This window comes from Nannobrachium achirus (assembly GCF_963921795.1).
Source record: "Nannobrachium achirus genome assembly, chromosome: 21".
NCBI classification, from domain to species: Eukaryota; Metazoa; Chordata; class Actinopteri; order Myctophiformes; family Myctophidae; genus Nannobrachium; species Nannobrachium achirus.
In genome coordinates, this window is record NC_137828.1 from 32,688,847 (window position 1) to 32,709,786 (window position 20,940).

The 20,940-nt window shown below is 44.4% G+C and overlaps 1 protein-coding gene across 1 annotated transcript; it reads right to left on the reverse strand.

The window, feature by feature from the left end:
- Positions 1–5,043: 5,043 nt before the first annotated feature.
- rdh10a (retinol dehydrogenase 10a) lies at positions 5,044–19,322 on the reverse strand (the record flags this gene model as incomplete). The annotated part of the gene is made up of 6 exons (XM_080751939.1): positions 5,044–6,664; positions 7,704–7,835; positions 9,305–9,450; positions 10,615–10,713; positions 17,860–18,095; positions 19,037–19,322. The coding sequence occupies 6 exons, from the start codon at positions 19,320–19,322 to the stop codon at positions 6,541–6,543; spliced, it is 1,023 nt and encodes a 340-aa protein (XP_080608065.1). The 3' UTR covers positions 5,044–6,540.
- Positions 19,323–20,940: the final 1,618 nt, after the last annotated feature.

Below are 20,940 nucleotides of genomic sequence, written 5' to 3' on the forward strand. Positions count from 1 at the left end.
GCACCATAACAGATCACCTCATGGTATGTATGAGAAAGAAGCAGGTGTTTTAGTGATGCCTTTCGCTCATGCAGGCTGAAGATCTGCAGCCAGCAGCCTGTGAAAAAACCTTATGTCAATGAGTAACTTGGTCGGACATTATTAGATTCTGTTAATTGACACCGGAGACAAACTCACTCGGTTCTCATGCTCAGACTATAGCCATGGCTGGCTAAGTGAAAGAGATCTGCTGTTCCCATTCCCATGCGCCAGACACACTTAAGCTTTAACTCGTTGCAGTCATTGCATAGAAGCGATGACCGATATCCCAGGGGTCTTCAATGTTTTCAGGCCAAGGACCCCTTACTTGAGAGAAAGATGAAGCAGGGACCCCCACAACCTTTTCATAGATTCCATATAGTTTCATTGTTTGACAGCGCAATCATCAGTGTATTTTGGATTCATGTCAATTTGTGTTTTCAGATATTTAACCACTTGAACCGTCAATACTTAATAAACTTCACCTTTCATTCTGTACTTAGTCTGCTCTTTTTCCTCTCTACACCAAAGCTCTTTGACAAAAATAGCCGATCTACAAGGCGTTGTAGATCAGCAATTTTTGGCTAAAGTTCTCAGAATATGGAGGAGTTTAAGTGGTTAATATAAAAAAAGTTTCTATCACTCAAAGATTTGGAGGACCCCCTGTAGTAACTCTGAGGACCCCCTGTTGAAGACCCCTGTCCTACTCACAGAGTGTCACGTCACCTTGGCATTAGAGGGCCAGATTTCATGGATTGATTGATTGATTTCGCTTTATTGAAATATGAATTCAAATGGACAAAAGCACAAAAAAGCCAGAAGGCTTTCTATTGTGGTCCTTTTGGGGAAGGGAGGCAGGGAGTGTACACGTGTTTTCTTCTCTCATGTCATTACGTCACCTTTACCGCTGTGCCCTACCTTGAAAACACAGCACACCTGCGCTGCCCTCGCCCCCCTCCTGTACCCGAGGGCACAGAGACCCTCGGCAGCATCAAACCCACTCTGCTCCCCCCATTAGTGAGATGAATGAGAGTATCTGACAGGAGCTGTCTAATTCCACTTCGGTGACTAATGGACTCAGCTGGCAGCTACATCTGCTAGCCATTGGAGAGTGCCAAGGCTGTTCACACACATTAGCGACTAGCTCACGGTTCCAGGCACTTGTTCAGGTAGTGACAGTCCGGCATAGGGCCATTGGCCAAACCCCGGGATGAATTGCCCAGCTCTAGTCTGGCTAATATGGGAAGTGAACCTTACCGCCCAAAATAGAACAAAATCAATGTGGCCGCGGAGCCTGTCGGTGCCATGTTGGAACAAATGCCAGAGGCATTGATTTTTCTGCCTGAATTATGTGCTATCGACCCACCTTAAAGTCCTCTAAATTGGAGCCCGTATTAACAGGAGAAAGAAAGAGTGAAGGAAATCCTATAGACTTCTTAGATAAATGACCCCAAGATTCAAGCCAACATCCCAATATTGTTTCATCCTTATTTTACTTGCTTTCTTTTCCTCCCTCCTCCTTTTTTTTTTTCTTTTGTCGGTGGGCCCATTCAGGTATAGGCCTCTCTCTGGACCCACACACAGGGACCTCATTCTGTTGAGTCAACTGCCAGAACGGTAGCTGGAATGTAGATGCTGCGGTGCTGATTGTTTCTGCACACTCAGGGATCGAATCTGTCAGTACGACTCTCCCCTCAGATTAGAAATAATCTGCCTCCGAGCAGGGGCGTCACAAGGGGTAGGAAAGTGGGACTGAGTTACCAGGGCCCAAGGTGGAGGGGCCCTAATAACTTTATCTATTGAAAAATAGCAGATATACAAGCTCACAGTGCCGCGCTGCGAGCTTGTAGATCTGCTATTTTTCAATAGTCAACATTCATGGGGGCCCGCAGTGAATCCTTGTACCCAGGGCCCCGAATTTGGTGTGACGCCCCTGCCTCCGAGCCACGATTAGTCACGGCATGGGAAGTCTACATGCTGCACACTGAGGCGATGACATCTCAACACTTCTCCATAACGCACTCACAGGCAGCACTGAGTGTCTGTCTACCCAGGAATCAATTAGCTCTGTGGAGATGAGAGTTGTCTGCATTGCACTGATTGCTGATGTTCAGAGAATCATTCTGTCCCATAGGAACTACTGTAGCCTTTCAAATTAAGATATTTTAGCGAGGTTAGTTCTCAGTGTACTTCAGAGAGTGTTATCGGTCACTTAGTTATCATTCGCACATTGCCATGTGATCGACTCAAGTTATTAGAGGCTTTGTTTAACCTTTGCCACTTATCGTAACTATCCTAACTAACAAGCAGGGGTAAAATACCTGCCCACCGCCTCTGGCTTGGCCGGCCACTCTTTAACAAACCCACGAGCTGTGTACCCTCGTGTTTCTACCCTCCAAACGCAACCCATTTTTACAAACGCAGCCCATCATGTCAGAGTCAGACTCATTTGCTGCAACCGACTGTGGAGAACATACTCAGCGATGACGACAGGCCTGAAATGACCGCTGTAACCCTGATCAGATTCATAGATCACACAATGCTGGCAGAGACGTGTAGAGAAAGTTAGGGAGGCAGGGGCTGAAAGTTCTAAAATAGCACAAAAATACAAGTTGTGAGCTTGGGAGATGGTCTGTTTTCGGTGTGTGATACCGCACCCAATCAAGTATAATCAGGTCTTTACTGGCGGTGCAGCATACAGTGTGGATTTAAGAGAGGGCAATTCTTTCAACATAAAATGCTGCGTTTAGGAGAGCTTGGAAAAGACTATTCTCTTGAATGCCACCCTCAGGTGTGGCATGAAAGGGGGCATTTTACATTTCTTTCACCATAGTAAAAACTGCCTTCCTTGGTATGGAGAGGGCACGTTTTACAGACAGGTTAAAGGGCAGGGGCTCGAGCCCCCTTTGATGTCTATGTGTGCACGTGCCAGAATGCTGGGTGGTACACAGTGTGGCTTCTGGTGCTACATCTCAAACCACGGAGCAGAGGCATTGTCGGTGCCATTGTGAGAGTGCGGTTAATATGCACCACACATCAGGAGGATCTATATCCCAACATACGTTGCATAGCAACTCCCCCGTTTCTCTTTCTGTACTATTCTGTTGAGACATGGTGAAAATACTGTACGTTCATGCCCATCTGTCCTGACACAGGGACCAGGGCCAACTGGATTTCTTCACAAAAGGCCTACGGACAAGTTGTCCATTTCCTTTTCTTCATAATTCCTTCTCATAATGCTTAATTCATACTCTGTTGCATGACAAAGCATAAAATCAGTCTTAAATGTTCCAGTGATTTATATCTGTGGTTCTCAAAGTGGGGTCTGGTGAGCCCCGTGAGGTCCTTGAGGGGGCTTCAAGGGATCCCCAGCCAAAGTTAATATAGCATCAAAATCACCAACTTGTATCATCGTATCAGTGATGTTACTAGGTTTTCAATGTAATGGGTCCCGGACCCACAGGTGGTCATTCAAATGGGTCCCAGAAAAGTTTTATGAGTCCTCAATACAATGTTTTCGAGCACTGTGAGCTTGTAGATCGGCTATTTTCAAAATGTTTGCCTATTTCTTATATTTATTTAACAATTTGGCTAATGTTTGAACTTAGAACTACTAAAACTGCTAAAACATGTGCCCCTAATGAATTTGGGCGCGCAAAATGGCTGTTTAAGACTTTCTACGTGGATTTTATTTGTGTTAACGTAGGGTAAAGTAGGATGCTTTCACCATGAACAATGGTGGTGTCTGTGGAATTTTAAAATGTTTTTCTTTTACCGCGACCCGGTAAATTATTTTAAACATGGACTCCAATGGAGGCGCATCCCCGGGACCACAGGACCATGACATGAATGAGTCCCTGGGCGACTTGAATGAGTTTTTGATGCGGGATGCGCACGTAATGACAGCACTGTCGTATATTATATACATCGGCTATTTGTATGGATCGGCTATTTGAAAACAGCCGATTTACGAGGCCATAACACAGCACATCACAATGCTTTGTGAGCTTGTACATCTGCTTTTTTCAATATAAATCTTGAAAAGAATTGAAATATTTTTAATATTTTGCAATTTATTATTAATTAAAAAGAAAAAAATTCAGATGGGGTCTGTGGCCAATTGCATATTAATTTGGAGGTCATGAAGAAGTTTGTGAACCACTGATGCTGTGACAAGTGACCAGACATAACTGCATGGCTGTTTATGCAACGGCCCATATTTATCTAAAGGCTGCATGACTCACTGTGTGGAACGACAATAATGCTGATCGGCTACTAGTCACAAGAATTGTCCTAGAGAAGGAAAGGGCAGGGTGGGCGTCATCCCAACAATGGAAAGCAAGTGAGAGAGAGAGAGAGAGTCTTCTGTTCGCCAACATTGCTGAAGAGACACTTTCCTGTCACCCAACTGCATTCAACCGCCAGTGGTGGAAAGTAACTATACTGTACAATTTTGAGTTTTTGTTTTTTACTTGAGTATTTCCAATTTTCAATACTTTTACTACATCCGAGAGGCAGATATTGTGCTTTTAGTCCACTACAATTATTTGAAAACTTTAATACTTTGTAGATTTGGATTATTACAAAACATACATTAACCACTTCAGCCCTATACTTTTTGGTTATTTGAAAGTAGCCGATCAGAACGCGATTCAGTGTTAAGTGTTGCAGGGCAGGGGGAAACCTTCTGGATACAGTAACAATACTAGATCTGTACACTGTTTATATGAAAGAGAAGTGTTGGTTATATACTACAGTATACAGTATATGATATGTACAACCACTTTGTCTTTTTCTTGCTATTTTTAGGAACATATACAGTACATCGTTGCTGTCTTATCGTGTTTTGAGCTTGTATATCGTCTATTTTCGAATTTGAATCCTGAACATTGAATGAACAAGTTTCCACCTCACAGCAACGATATTTAGGTTTATGAATCAATAAAAACACACCACTTAATAATCTAAATCACTTTATTAATTTAAGTTAGGTAGAGACACTAAACATCGGAACCACATTTGCTCCGCAATGGAGCAGTCTTCAGAAAATTACAAAAAGAGGCTTATGTCATATACTGTCAACAAATGGCAAAAATTAAGAGGTAGAGAATTTAGGCTCATCGCTGTGACTGAAGGAATGATGCCTACTGGAATGTAGCTGAAATTCAAAAGACTCTTGTCTTCCAAAAGGTATATAAAATATCAATACAACAAATATTATGGAGACAGTCATTTTGGGCTACTCGGATGCTCACAACAGTTTAACGTCTACATTTCACTGTTACTGGACACGGTGGACGATGGGGGCGCAAAGTGAAAGCGTCACTTTGGAACAAATATGGTAAGCTAGTGTCTTAATACATTTTCTTCAACCATACATACATCAGACTGGACCATCACTCTGATGGGAGTTTCATCTCTTATGACTGGTTTACTGCCAATAACGTACTGTTGGTAAATTCTGAATTTACAAGAACATAAAAAATTATAATAATGCTATATCCAAACAATGTGATATTGAGAGAAACCTTCTCTCAATATCAATACAACCCTAATTGAGCTCAGGCCATTGATCCCTCCCACCCAGACTTGGAAAGATGTTGGTCCACAGAGACCTAGTCATTTAAAAGGACACTGTAGCATCCAACAGATCTTTATCTGGACTGCCCTGTGAAGACTCCCAGTCGGCCAAATATAGACTGCTAAATCCAACTGGAGCGCCGGTGACCATTTTTATCAGCAACATCTAGGCTACATGTTTGTAACAAAAAACAAAAACTCAGACAAAAAAAAACACACACATAAAAAGAAAAGAAAATTACATTAACGTAATGTTGTAAATTAAAAATTGTGTTTCTTCATCGCAATTTGATGACCTTTGCATCACAATTTGATGACCTTTGCAATCAGTGAGTACAAAGCTACAATCAGAGCAGTGTAATTTGCAAACTGTGGGGTTCCTTTTTGATTAAGGTCAAGCCTCTGGAGATACCGGGGTTTGTTGTGATTGAAATGTGTTTTTCTTTTGCCGTTTCTGCACAGACAGGATTGGCAGTGTAGAGAGAGTCAGTAATTACAGTGCATGTCTACAAATAAAAAAAAAACAACAAAAAAGTGACACAGATTTCTTTTCTTACTGTTCATACAGTAACATACTGTATATTTCCACAAAGACACTAGATAAGGCTGGTGACTACATTACGTAAATAGTTAATTACTGAATACCTTTTTTTTTCATATGATTTCAAAACTAGTGACACAGTATATAGATGTTGGTTTATTTAAACAAACCTTAGAAAATAAACATAGACAAAACAAAGTCAAATAAATCCTTTGTGTAGTACACAGCTTGCCTTGTTCCAGAGGAACAATATGGTAAACCATTGCCCTTGCTCCACGCAAGTGCACCAGTCTAGATACAGTCTTGTTTTTCCCTTCCGTCTTTCCCAATACACCCTCAGTGGTCGTATCCTCATGCTTGCAGTTTGATGTGCCCCCTTGTGTGTTGAAAACAGCACTTCCCTAGATCCCGTTCTTGGCCTCATTGTTATTCATGGCCTCCTTCCGCTGAGCGAGGAAGGGGTACATACACTTATCCGCGCCCAGGAACCGGTACATGCACACAATGGCCTCGAAGGGCAGGATGCTGCGGAAGACAAGAAGAGAAGCCAATTAGGACCACAAGTCTAGAGGGCTTGTGAAGAAAAGATACAGTATGACTCAGTGTGGTGGTGGAAAATAAAGAAATGGAGAGGGGAAGGTTTCAAATTAAAAGTCAGTTATTAAGAGTCAGTTTTGTCTAAAATAAGTGTTAATTAGCTCTATATTGTGTTCCGTTAACAGGGTTCTCTCCGGCTCTCCAGCTATTTAGTAAACAGAAAATACAATTTGAAATGTAAAGTGAACTCATACAGGATATGGGATTTAAGTTAAATTGGAGGTGATTGTGACGGCCCTCCCACTCTCACTCCCACTGTCTACCAGTACTTGTCCACTGACTCTCATTTCTCCCCTTAAGCCCGGATCAGAGTCTACGGTGGAGAGCTATCCACCGCAAATTTGAGGTGGAAAGCTTTCCACCTCAAGTCAGAAAATAAGTGCAGGCCATCATAGTACGCCACGGTGGAGTCCTATTCACCGTGACTGACTAGTCTAGATTGACCAATCAGTGAACGGGGTGTAGAGCCTGTCTGTCTGATAGTAAAAACAGAGAGATGTGTTGGGACTCGAGGTGGAAAGCTCTCCACCGCGAGGAATGATGTAACGTTGTAGTTTCATGACTCAAAAAGACTCGTAAAGACTACACCCGACTATGATCCGGGCTTTACACACTTCGGTTTGTTTGTTGTTTGTTCACATGGATCACACAACCCCATACTTCACACACACCTACTCAACTACACAACTACTCACACTACACAACTACACACCTACTCAACTACACAACTACTGATTCTACACAAAAAAAGAGCAGACTAATAAATGGGTTCTCTTTCCTGATTGGATGAAACTGGCAACCCCACCAGAAAAGGTATTTTGTGTTTACTAAAGAGCTGACTAACACTCCATAACAATGATTACTGATTATTGATATTATCAGAATATAGAGCTTTTACTTTTTAGCCAAAACATTTACTTACAGCACCTTTAACTACAATTTGGAGATTAGACAGGCCATAGCTTACCTTTTCATGAAGTTGACCATATAAACGATGCGTGGCGTGCAGATCATAGGCTGGTCAGTGAGGATGGCCCTCATGGCCTGTTTCACACAGAACTCTGGCTTCAGGGGAGGCAGGAACGGCTCAATCTCCTTCCTGCAGATAGAAGGTTTTCATATAGGTTACTGACAGCTCTGCTAACTTGTGCTAAGGATACACAGACACGTAGCTAGCGTAGGGTGACCAGACGTCCCTGGTTGGCCCGGGACAGTCCCGTTTTCAAGCTGCGTGTCCCGGTGTCCCGACAAATATCTCTAAAACAATAATATGTCCCGATTTTCAACATTCACTACAAAATTGTCCCGGTTTTTGCCAGAATTAAAATAATAGTAGCTGTTTTCAGTGGTTGCATAGACATTTAACATGTTCTTTTCATGTAAACATGCTCACCTAACCAATCAGAAAACACGAACAAATACATTGCGTGTCTGAATTCAACGCTGAGGCTGTTTGTCAATCACTCACTGCCTGTATGCAACCCTGCAGTGCGTGTGTGCGCGTACACCAACGTTAGAGAATGGGTACGCGCGTGAGTGGTAACGTGTGCACTGCTTTGAGGGTCTCGGTTTTAGGCAACAGTGGTTCGCGTCCCGGTTTGAGCGGATGAAAATATGGTCACCCTAAGCTAGTGAAACCAACATTATTTCTCCTGTACCATATGTAAAGGCCCTTCAGCAACGTAGTCACATGGCTTTCATGTTTCATGTTTATTTTAATTCAAAGCGCATTACGTGGAAGCCATAACAATGCAGAACAGAGGGGTGGGGAGGGGTAGCGTACCATATTTGCGGTCTGCCCACAAACAAGGGACATGCTGGGGTTATTTTAAAAGATAGATTAAATGAGAGATTAGACCGTAGAGCTGAGAACTGCTTTTCTGGTACATGGACAGGGAGAGGGTTTCATGGTGGGATTCTAAAAACAAAAGGGTCTAACTGTTGGTTTTAACCATGCCACAAAGGGCTATTACAGTGACAGAGGGGAGGGGAGTTAAGCCCAGGTGCACCTGTTTCAGAGGGTTCTCTGCTGGGAAAGTAGCCCTCATTGTCTGGATGAAACACTCACCACGGCAGCCAGGGGACTTTTTTAATATCCTATAACACAATCATTACCTTGATTGCTGTTTTGAAGTTCAAATGGGTGTGTGTGTGTGTGTGTGTGTGTGTGTGTGTGTGTGTGTGTGTGTGTGTGTGTGTGTGTGTGTGTGTGTGTGTGTGTGTGTGTGTGTGTGTGTGTGTGCGCGTGTTCAAGAGCATGTTTGTGTGTTTGTAAGGCAATTTCACATGAATGAAAATTGGAATGGAGATGATAGCATGCCCTTCTCAGGTGCAAGGACACCTTTAACCACTTAGGCGCTATTTTATATTTTACCATCTATAAGCTCACAACGTGCTAAATTGTGTCACTGCGTGAGCTTGTATCATCTGCTATTCGTCACTATTTAAGAAAAGGTGTGGAACATTTTGAAAATGTACGACTATAATGACATTATATAGGCACGCTAGAGATTAGAAAGAAAGAAACCCAGGAATGCGGAATGCAGAGCTACACATAGTAAAGCTCACCTTATCCTGCAGCCTTTGAACATGCCCGTGTCAACCAGGTAGGGGCACACTAGAGTCATGTTGATCCCGTCCTTTTCTGAGGCCTTCAGCTCGTGGCTCAAAGATTCGTGGAAGCCGATGGCACCAAACTTACTGGCGCAATAATCCTGGGGAGGAATAATGAGAGAACAGGTTAGCCCTGTAAAGCTCTGCCCCGGCTGCGTCGCCTGCACCCTGGGACCAAGCTGAACATTATCAAAAACGCCCTGGGGGCGCAGAGGTTTCTCCTTCCTGTTAATGACACGGCCACAAAACCCCCAGCAAGCCTGTCCTCCATTCTACGGTTTCATTAGCATTCTTCTCCCGTGCATCAGGAGACCGCTCAGGTTGGCGGTCATGTTTTGATGTGGTTTGCCGTGGAAATAATCTTCTGAACACAGCTTGGGCAAACACAGATGCACATTGCTAAACATGGGACGGATAAAGAGATTTGACTGCGCCCACATAACAGGCCTAGGCCCTGATGCCAGCTTCCCCCCACACCCCCACCCCACCCCACCCCACCCCTGAAATTAATGTGCAGCCCTGAAATCACATACAAGGCATTTCCAGGAAGCATAATAGGTCAACATAAATTGACTACGCTTCAGTCCCTTTGAAGGGAGACCTATCGTTATGGATGAATGCTTGTACAACAAAAGCAAACGTGCAGCTATAAAAACACAGGCAAATGGCCCAGTAGTCCCTATAGCCCGTCTGAAAATGACACCATCCTCCAAGGATAAATGAGCAGAACTCCACATTCTCTAAGGATTATCAAAATAGAGCCTTCAAGGCGGTCTACCCATTTAGTTCTTTCAATTGTTACAGAGATAAATGACTGCACTTAAAACATTTTTAATATGCATTAAAATAACACAAAAAGAAAGTGAACTCTGGGAAGAGTTGAATAGCGTAATTAAAAAACTATAGGGAGGGAAACCAGAACCTAGTCTATTGGATGTTGCGGTGACCTGAATACTGAGTGAGCCTGACTCTGTTCACAAAGCGCTGATGAAGATGTCTCTGTCCCTCTGGGAGCTGTCAGCTCGTTCTGGCCCCGGGGCCAGAGCCCAATAGGGGCCTCACTCCCCCACTGCTGCAGATAGAGGACTCTATACGCTCATCTCTGGCCCTTAATTTAACGGGTGGTGGGACAGCAAGAGAGTGGGTCTACCCTCCCCGGCGCAGTGTGCTAGCTGGCATTCTGAGGTCTTTTTCAGAAAGCCACTGGTTGGGACAGACGAAGGATGGATGTGTGTATGTATGTGTGGTTGTGCATTGGTACTAACCTCCACTCCAGCTGTGCTGAATAAGCCCAGAGAGCTGGCAACCGTCACAATGTGACCATGATTCTGCTCCAGCATCTTGGGGAGAAAAGCCTTGGTGGTCTGGGAGAAGGACAGAAGAAACAGAGGGAGAGGAGGGGGAGAAAAGGAGGAAGGTTAGTTGACTGGTACAGCTCGTCTGTGCCAAAGCCCTTTGATCCTCTCGCTCCGTCCCCTTCGCCATTTCTGTCTCTTTCTCCATGGTGATGTAGAGAGAGAGGGGGCCCTTGAATGAGAATTCATAACAGTCTTTGAAAATAAAGCTAGCCACTGGAGGTATAGTTTGAAAGTGGGGATAACAATTATAGTCACTTATATTGGTCATATTTGATGAACTTTACATAGTAGGTGGGAATTGCAGTGATTATTCGCTGACAAATTTGTGCAGGCGCACATTTGTGTGTATGTGTTCTCTGCTGTGTGTGGAGTGCTGGCTTTTTTTTCTTCCCACACAGATCTGGTACCCGATGTTGGGCCTGAGTCTAAAGAGTTGTTGACAGCACCGATCGTAGGCTTCCGTTCACTCAACACTTTCCCACAATGCAATTCAGCCCCATGTCTACCCACACGGCCTTGTGTCCTGCCCGGGAAGCGGTCAAAAGAACAATCCATTCACGGAATATGACAAGAAAAAGGAGATGAAAGTGTTTTGCCGTTTGCCACGTGAGAGCCTAAGTGGTTCCACTGGCTGATCCAATGAGAGGCTTTTTAGTGAGGTGGTGAGAAGAGCAACACTGTCTGGGGAGGAGATGGAGGGGTTACAGTTTATTAACTTCTCCATTTCTCATTTGGCCTAGTCTGCTGACTTTGGAGTTACCCTGTGCACAGCATGGGCCAATCAGCAGGTGTGACGTGTGACAGCAACTATAGGAATTGACCAATCACTCTCCCCCTAGGAGGTCCACAAACAACCAGCAGGCCTTTTGTTGTAGCAGTGCTAATTCCATTACTATATTCAGATGTGTTATGGTGAAGAGCATAGTGTCACAGTAACAGACTACGAGACTTTTACTTCTGTGTATAAATAGAGAGAAAGAGAGGGAATACAAATCCAATACATTTGTAAATCAGTCTATGTTTGATGATACAAATGAACAGTTACAGACTGTAGTGGCTGGTATGTTAGCATGCCATGGTCAGTGTGGGTCTGAAACGAGGATGATTTAATCTCCTTTCTAAACTTTTCCTGGAGGGAAGTACAGAGCATGGTACTAGGTAGTACAGCTATGCAATGCACTGGCAGAGGAGGAATGCCTCATTAAAACTGGAGTACAGCAAAACTCTATCTGACATATTAACTTCCAGTGTCAACTGTGCAATGTTTGAACTGATAGCACTGATCGCATTTGACAACCGCCGCAGTTCAGAGATCTCTTACTCCCCATTGTTATGCTAGGCAAATGCAACTATAAGCATTAAATCAAATCCAGGCCAAAAGGTTTTAAGAAGCTGGCATGGGAGACCTTTGCAGTCATTCTGTAGCCAGGTATAACTGATCTGACTCTGCTCCAAACATGTGCACTTTTCCAGGACATTAAATCTGAAATTGCTACAATATACAGTGGTGGGGGCCCTAATAGAGGGGGAGAAGGAATATGAGGCCCGAAAACAATTGCTGAGAAAGGCCTCTGTGTGCCAGGATGACAGTGGGTGAGGGAGGATTGCGTGCAAATGAAGCATTAGCTCAAGATATGCCCGTACCTGGCTGGAGCCAAAGCTTCCCAGCCCTACTCCCACTGCACCCATCTGAGAGGAGGGAATCACTTGGTCTGGCACGATACGCCAAGACCAAGCCTGAACAGGGGATACAGTAAATGGGGACATTTTTGCTGAACCGTATGAAAATAACAAACTAGGAAGCAAAGATTGTAGACAATGGGCTAAACGTGACTGTCTGACCGTTCCCTCTCTTGCCCCATGATGTCCTGCCTCTCATGGCATGTGGCTGTGACCTCCGCTGACCTCTTAGACACGAAATGTGTGAAAGCAAACAGGAGCTCGTGTCTTACATCAGAGCCGCTGTAATTGGGTCTCAACGCTCCCTGTTCCGCTAAATTACCCGTCGACACAGCCGGGCCTCCTTCGCCCATGTGGGGGTGCTCTGCCCGGCGGCGCCCCCTAATTGGTTTGTTGTCTCCAGGATCAGTAGAGCCACACAAAGCTTCTTGCAGCTGGGGTGTCAGGCTGCATTAGTGCTAGCGTCTGACCAACAGGAATATGAGCAAAATATTGGCATTTGCTTAGGACCAGATGGCCATTTAATTGGGCTGACCTCTCCCCTGATGAGTGTTAGAATGGTTAATGCTTTGGTGACCACTGATTACAGTGGCCAGTCCGCCTGTAAAAAAGGAAACCTGCGCCGCTACAGCAGTCCCACCAACCCACGCTTAGCGGATTGGGGCGGGGTCCAATTTGCCTGGCAATCAACCGCATCAACAAGCCAGGCCGGTCTCTTTTTCCCAGAAACCCAGTTTGTTCCCCAGACACATTAAGCAGGTACATGGAAAGGGAGAGGCCTAACATGGGAATAGCCCTGGCTGGCTCCAGTGAGGGGTACAGGTGCACGGAGCTCGAGGAGGGGCCATATAAAACCAGTCAAGTAGGACCCTTCTGCCTGGCTGGTTCCTTTCTCTGGCTGCAAGAGGAATGCTGCCCGCGGAACTTGGCTCCTGTCGCCTGGCATCTCGTCAAGCTGATCCACAGACAAGAAACCAATTGTCAGATAAGTGGGTCAGGCAGCAGCTCGCCATTACCCTCCTTGCCTTGCCTGTGGATGGGGCAGAACTGCCTTCCTTTTCTCTCTCTTCCTTCCTTTCCCTCTTTTGCGGCTGCGTCACTCGCTCTAGGACTCTGTGCCGCTACGGCGGCAACGACAAGAGAGCAGAAATATTTCCACGAGATTGTGGGATCACTGCCTGTTGTTCACAAGCACCTGTTGAGTCAATCGTCGGAAAAACAACGGAAGCCTTCCCAGCACAACTCCCCATCGCCTTGTATGCGTAAAACGCCCGGCTCTTCCAGTACCACCACTCTGCAGCTGGACTTATCAAAGCAGCATCAAGCCAATTACAAGGGATGACCCCCTGCCTCATAAAACCTGAAGGAAGTCAGGCGCTGAGTCAGTGCTGTGTGTGCGTGTGTGTGTGTGTGTGTGTGTGTGTGTGTGTGTGTGTGTGTGTGTGTGTGTGTGTGTGTGTGTGTGTGTGTGTGTGTGTGTGTGTGTGTGTGGTGTGTGTGTGCGTGTGTGTGTGGGTGTGTGCGTGCACATGCTTGCGTGCACATGCGTGCGCGTGTGTGTGAGACTGCGTGTGTGTGTATGTGTGTGTAGCAGAAGCCGGATGAACAGTGTTGGCCTCCGTGACTCTCATGCAGCTGCACTCGCTGACTCCAAATCAGTTTGAGGGCGAGTCAGAGGGGCCCGTGGAAGGAGGCGAGGAACGGTGTGCGGTCTGAGCCCGGCTGGCCTGGCACACACACACACACACACACACACACACACACACACACACACACACACACACACACACACACACACCACACACACACACACACACACACACACACTCTCTCTCTCTCTCTCTCTCTCTCTCTCTCTCTCTCTCTCTCTCTCTCTCTCTAAGATAACCACCCACTTCCTGCTCATGCCTCCAACCCGGCCCCATTCCCACCGTACTATCCAACAAAATTAAAAAACTTGCACACAAAATGAAAAGGAGAAAGCACTTTCTCTATTCCATCTGGCACCCTGGCTATACCCTGCCCTGTTGCCACACACAGCAGCACATTGTCGATGGAGGGGAGAGCCGTGAACCTGCTGTCATGTTGCTCTGGAGAAACTGGGTGGTTGGAGGTGGTGGTGGGTGGGAAATTGCACACGTCCAAGGTTTTTGGGGGGTGTAGACATGGAGTGGCATTGAGTACTTAGAAAAGTGCTATATAAGTCTGAAGTATTATTAATGTTAATATCATTATTATTACTATTACTTTTATTAATAGTGATATGTTGGCGCTGTTGCTTAGATGTAAATGCTTCCCTAAGAAGCCCTCGATATTGTGGACCCACAAGACATTTTTGTGATGCTGGGCAAGCCAAATAAGGTAAGCTTTTGTCACATTTCACTTTTCCCTTCTCCTGAAAGTGGATCACACAATGATGATGGACCAAAGCCTGTTTACATCCGTCATTAACACATTAAAGTAATAGTGAGATGACAGGCTATAAAAAGAGAGCTTGAAATAAGGTAGAAAGCAATACGCAATGCCTCTGTAAAATCAAAGTGATGGACAATAACTGGTCCACTTTCTAACGTAATCCCTTAATTGGGAAAATAGTAAAAAAAATTAAGGAAAATAAAAACCCCTCTGTAATATACTTTCAGTGACAGCATTCAATTAACAAAGCCTTGTGCCTCAATAAACTGGGTTTAAAATCCACTGCAGACATTGTATGACTATGCTCTATCTAATGGGGGTATTTGTAGGGTGAGTCATGGGCCACAAATAGTGCATTTAAAAAGCTCCACAACCAAAACAAAAGCTTTGTGCAACGTGCCACCTGCATAGCAGAGAGCAACTGTACCATGTGTTTGTGTAAGGGAGGAAAGCGAACAGGTCCCTCTTAGTTAAGCTCCATTCATCCAGCTTGTGTCTTTAATGAACCACATCCTCCATTCTGGCTGTCGCCATTCATTAGGCCAGGCTTTTCATCAGGCCCACCCCTTAAAGAAACCACGCTCTCCATAGAACAACAGAGAACACAGCCGGGGACCCCTAATGAGAATCCCAACTCATCCAACCACTGGATCCTGACTTCACATCTTGGATCTAAATGGGATGCGGCGGTGGCCAGCAGAGAAGCGCATGACCGGTTGAATGGAGCATCCACCAAGGGTGTTAATACACAACCTTGTTCGACAACGCCAGACATTTGTGCTTGATTAAAGCTGAGCTGCAAATCACCAAGGCTATTCACAGCATAACTAAGAATAGTCTCATAACGGCCGTCCCGGATTTTCTGAAGATGGCATTCCCGCTTCCTGTTCAGGTTCATTTTCCCATGGCTTTATTTGATTGGCTCGGCAGCAGGTTTGAACTGGAAACGCATTATGACACCTTCACGTTGGTTCCCAGTTCAAATCTGCTGTTAAGCCTATCAAGAAATGAAGCTATGAGGAAATGAACTCGAAACCCAGGAAACGGGTATGCCACCCTCTGGAAACCTAGGATTATATGGTTATGCACAGAGCGCCTATTCAATTATCTAAAAGGACAACCGAGCCAAAACTGTGAACACCATCCAATTCACTCAACAATGATAAACACAGTCACAGATTAAATAGTCAGTACAGGGCCTGCAAACAAGCTAATCACAGACTCTCAGGCTTTACGAACGACTCCACAGCAGGTCTCTAAACAAATTAGTGCACCATCAACACAGTCACTCCACATGGGGTGGTCCTCGTAGCCAAGCAATGCAATCACCTCTCAATACTGATTTGCTTAATGATTAGAAAGGGAGGTGGAAGATGCCCCCAATACACACACACTCACACACCCAATCCACCCCCACCCCTATCAACAAGGATGTGCCTCTCAATGGGCTTCTAATTGCCCTGGCTGGGTACTTTGTCTGTCTGTCCTCTCGACACACACACACACACACACACACACACACACACACACACACACACACACACACACACTAGGGCTGTCACAATTATTACATAATCGTCTAATCGTGATTATTTGACATTATCGCAATTATTTTGTAATAATCGTCATAATCGTGAATGTTGAAAAATGTCCGAAATAGTGGAAATAGCAGATCTACAAGCTCACAACGTGTCGCGATGCGACGCGTTGTGAGCTTGTAGATCGGCTATTTCCACTATCAAAGTTATTTTTTAAGTAGTCAGTTGTCAAATATGTCAGTAATTTCTTTGTATATTTAGGTTATGTGTCATATCTACCATGTACAACTTCAAAGCCTAAAAGCCAAACAGAAACGTAATTATCAACGACAAAAACTCAATTAAATTGTTAATCGCCAATTTTTTGAGTGACAATTAATCGTCATGTAAAATGTCATATCGTGACAGCCCTAACACACACACACACACACACACACACACACACACACACACACACACACACACACACGCTTCAGCACCACAGCTTTAACTTATATCTAACTACATATTTTCTCCATCAAGCACACCTTGCTCACTTCATACTATAGCAGGCCAGGGAGATGAAGCCAAATGGAGCTATATCACACAGTAAAAGCCGGACATGGCCTGCCAACAAGAAAACGTAGCTGTCATATGCAAGTCAGTGTCAGACCAAACAGACCTCTCTGTTGGCATCACGGAAGGGAGATTTGTACGAGTGCAGCTCTGCACAGAGCAGAGGAGGGCTGACATACCAGGGGGATCACTGCCAAACAGCTGCCTCTCTCCCCACTTCAAACCCAACCCAGTGACTGCTCTGACAGACCCAAACTAACTCCATCTGAAGTCTTAAAGATGCAATGGGGGCTGCTGTTTTCGGTCAGACTCGCCCCTGACAAGAGCGTGTGTACACAAAACACGCACAAATACGCGAGCGTGTGGTGTGCACGCGCACACGTACAGAGATTACACACAAAACGCAAAGTGAATTGGCCCTGAATCTGTGTTTGGCACACGGGGGGATAGGATTATGAATAGGCATGCAAGACACAGTGGAAACATTCCTGTGAACCTGGCACCACTTGAACACACTTGATAACATTGTGCTCATGGAAACCGAAGCAGATGTCTTATGGGACTGATGTTATCATAATGGAAATAATAACAATGTCCACATACTACTCACAGAAAGGGATGAAGGTCAAGTGGCTGCAAACAACAGCACAACTGGATGCTTTTCTCACCTATTCCAGTGCTGTTTACAGCTATTCCACTACGTAAGCGCTTCTCAAACTTTCTGATTTCAAGGACCCCCAGTTTGGCATGCATAAGGCCTACAGACCCTCATAACTCTGTGAGCCTCAAATGGAATGGGTCCGTTTGGTTCCATTTGTGCGCTCCCAGAGCTGAGGGTCCATTTGGTTCCTGACTATCCATCATTTAGCCGGGGACCTCCTGGGGGGCGGGGGTCCCCAGACCCCACTTTGAGAATCACGGCACAAAAAGATACACAATCGAAGGTGCTGAAGATGCAACTCACCCAGAAGTGTGCGTGGCAGTTGACCACCATGGTGCGTTCAATCAGCTCGTCGGGGCACTCTAGCAGGTGGTGGCCCGAGACGACGCCGGCGTTGTTTATCAATATGTCCACTTCTCCCACCTCGCGGCGCACCTTTTCCGCCGTGGAGTACACGTTCTCGCGCTTGCCCACGTCGCACACATAGGTGTACACCTGGGGCTGGAAAGGAGGGACCTCTTCTACCCCGCCAACTGGTCCTATAGAGAAGCAAAAGAGATGGGAGGCAAATTAGAATGTCGATGGAAAAGTCATACGGATAAAATAGCACTGGAAACCAGCATTACAGATTATGATAATAGGCCTACATGAAAATAACTTGCAACCTAATTTTTTTTTTTAAGTTGGAGTTATGCAATAATATGAATTGGATAATTGAATAGCTGGGTGATCTTGCTTACACAGTTGTTACAGCTCCTCATCGTGATATATTGCTCTATTATTAAGGAGCTGTGACATAATTGTGCAGCTGGCTATTCAGTCGCCTATTCACAGCACTTGTGAAATTAATGAGGCAGAACACAGAAACAAGTAAACAGACTTTGGAAGACTACAGGAACTACAGACTACAGGAAGGTCCTGTATGAGTGTGTGAGTGTGCAACATCTACATGATATGGGAAGCATAGCAAAATCCTGTCTTTTTAAAGATTTGTCAATAGCCTAATTATGACACTCTGAATACTATAAAACAGTGGTTCTCAAAGTGGATCACACTTTGAGACTCAGAGTTAAGGGGAGACCTTGACATTTTCAAGTTAGAGAAACACTGACACTGATATAAAAAATCATAGCTTAGGCCTAGGCTAGTTCACCCCCAAAATATGACTTTTTACCTTGGCCTATCAATTACTAACCTCATGGAGACTTCAATAGTTTTTTGTTTTTGTCGCACTCCAAAGAGAAAAATTTGATTACAATAAATGTAGGCCTACCCCCCATTGATTCCGGATGAAGACGCGAATGCATTTGTGTCCCCATCCGGAATCAATGGGGGTAGCCTACATTTATTTTAATCAAATTATTGTCTTAGGAATAAAAGCGACATAATATCAAGTCTCCATATAGGGTGAATAATCGATAGAAAAAAGTAATTTTGTAGGTGAACTACTCCTTTAATTCTCAATATAGGGTCGACTTACCATCTTTGGGTATGGGGTTGTCCAGTTCGCGGTATATCTGCCTCACCATCTCCGCGGTCTCCTCGTTGCTCTGGCTGTTAATGTCCCACAGCACCAGCACGGCTCGCCGCCGCGCGAACTCCTTGGCGAAGAGCCGTCCGAGACCGCTCCCAGCCCCGGTGATCACGCACACCTGTCCCGCGACGCTCTTCTCCTTCGGCCGCACGACCCACTTGGCCCCGGCGGTCACCATAGCCCAGCAAACCTTCAGCAGGACCACCAGGAACTCCGCGAGGATGATCATCATGTTGGACAAGGTGTTGAGCCAAGATCGATGCATATAAAAAAATGTAAAAGGGAAAAAGGAGGACAAAAATAATAATAATAATAATAATTTAAATTACAAAAAAATAAATAAATTACAAAAATATATATTAGGTGAAGAAAAAATAAAAATCAGTTTGAAGGTGAATATTGTTCTCGGTCAAAGAGTCCAGCTGTTACTACAGCAGTTTTGAGTTTGAGTTGCTGAGTAGGCTATAGCTTCTTTCAACTGTCTCAGACTGTGCCTGTCTGCTCCTCTGCTCCTCTGCCACTCATCTCAAGCTGCTTTTTATGCACTCAGTGCTAGAGCCTGGACCCAATGAGGGCTGAGGCTGGAGAGAGCGCCTGTCACAGTGAAGCGGCAGGTTCACAGACTACACTACACTACACATGCGAGCAGTGGTGGAAAAAGTACTCACATCTTTTACTCAAGTAAAAGTAATAAAGTATCATTACTGTCTGCAACGTAGAAATACAAGTGAAAGTCGGGATTTCAAAACGTACAAAAGTATTGGCATCAAAATGATTTCAAGCAGATCTACAAGCTCACAATGCGTTGCATCACGAGGCATTGTGAGCTTGTAGATCATCTATTTTCAGATGGCCGAAAAGTAGCCTATATAGGGTTGAAGTGGTTAATAGCCTATATGTTTTTTGTAGCCTAATAATAATAATCCAAATGTACAAAGTCTATCTATTAACTAAAGTTCTCAAATAAATGTAGTGGAGTAAAAGTACAATATTTGGATCCGAGATGTAGAGTGCAGTATCAGTAAAAGTAGGCTAGGCCTACTGGAAATTGGAAATACTCGAGTAAAGTACAAATACCTAAAAAATGTACTTGAGTAAATGTACTTAGTTACTTTATTGCTCAGACGAGATGCAGAGGAGGGAGGGAGTGAGGAGGGAGGAGAGGATCTTTACACAACAATTACCATTTTGATTTCCATTTCCTAAAGCAATAGGCAACGGGAAACAACTAAGGCTAGAATACACGTCGAGGTGTTAGATGTTTAGTTGGGGGAAGGGGGTGTAACTGCATGTAGCCTACTACTAATTTCTTTGGGCTAAAGAAAATAGCATACACTTTTAAACAAGATTGTCATTGGGCCACTAAAAGCCTAGATGCATATCACGATTAGATTAGAGGCTAATTAATCATGACAAAGCATGACAATTAGAGTTTTAAGTGATAGGGCCTAATTGATGTTTAAAAAAAGTAAAACAAAACAATGTATGTTTCACAAACATCCAGATGAAAATAAAACCCTATATGATGTAGGCCTAATATAGTCTAATTATTCGGCCATATTCAGACCTTATCAGATTCTGGCCGCGGTTTCTGTCCAAATATAGGCATAGGCCTATAGGCCTATGCTTCTCAGACTGACTTATGCAACTTTTGTATCTTTTGTAGGCTATCTATCTATTCGTCTTAACTAGCCTAATTCCGAACAGAAGGATGGCCTAGAGTTTTGTAATTCATTCATTTGGGGAATTCAGTTTTCATGGGAGGACGTTATGCAATAACGACACATAATTCATTTCTAAATTGTGTTGTATGACGATGCCTTTGAAGTTTAAAAACTTGACTATTAGCC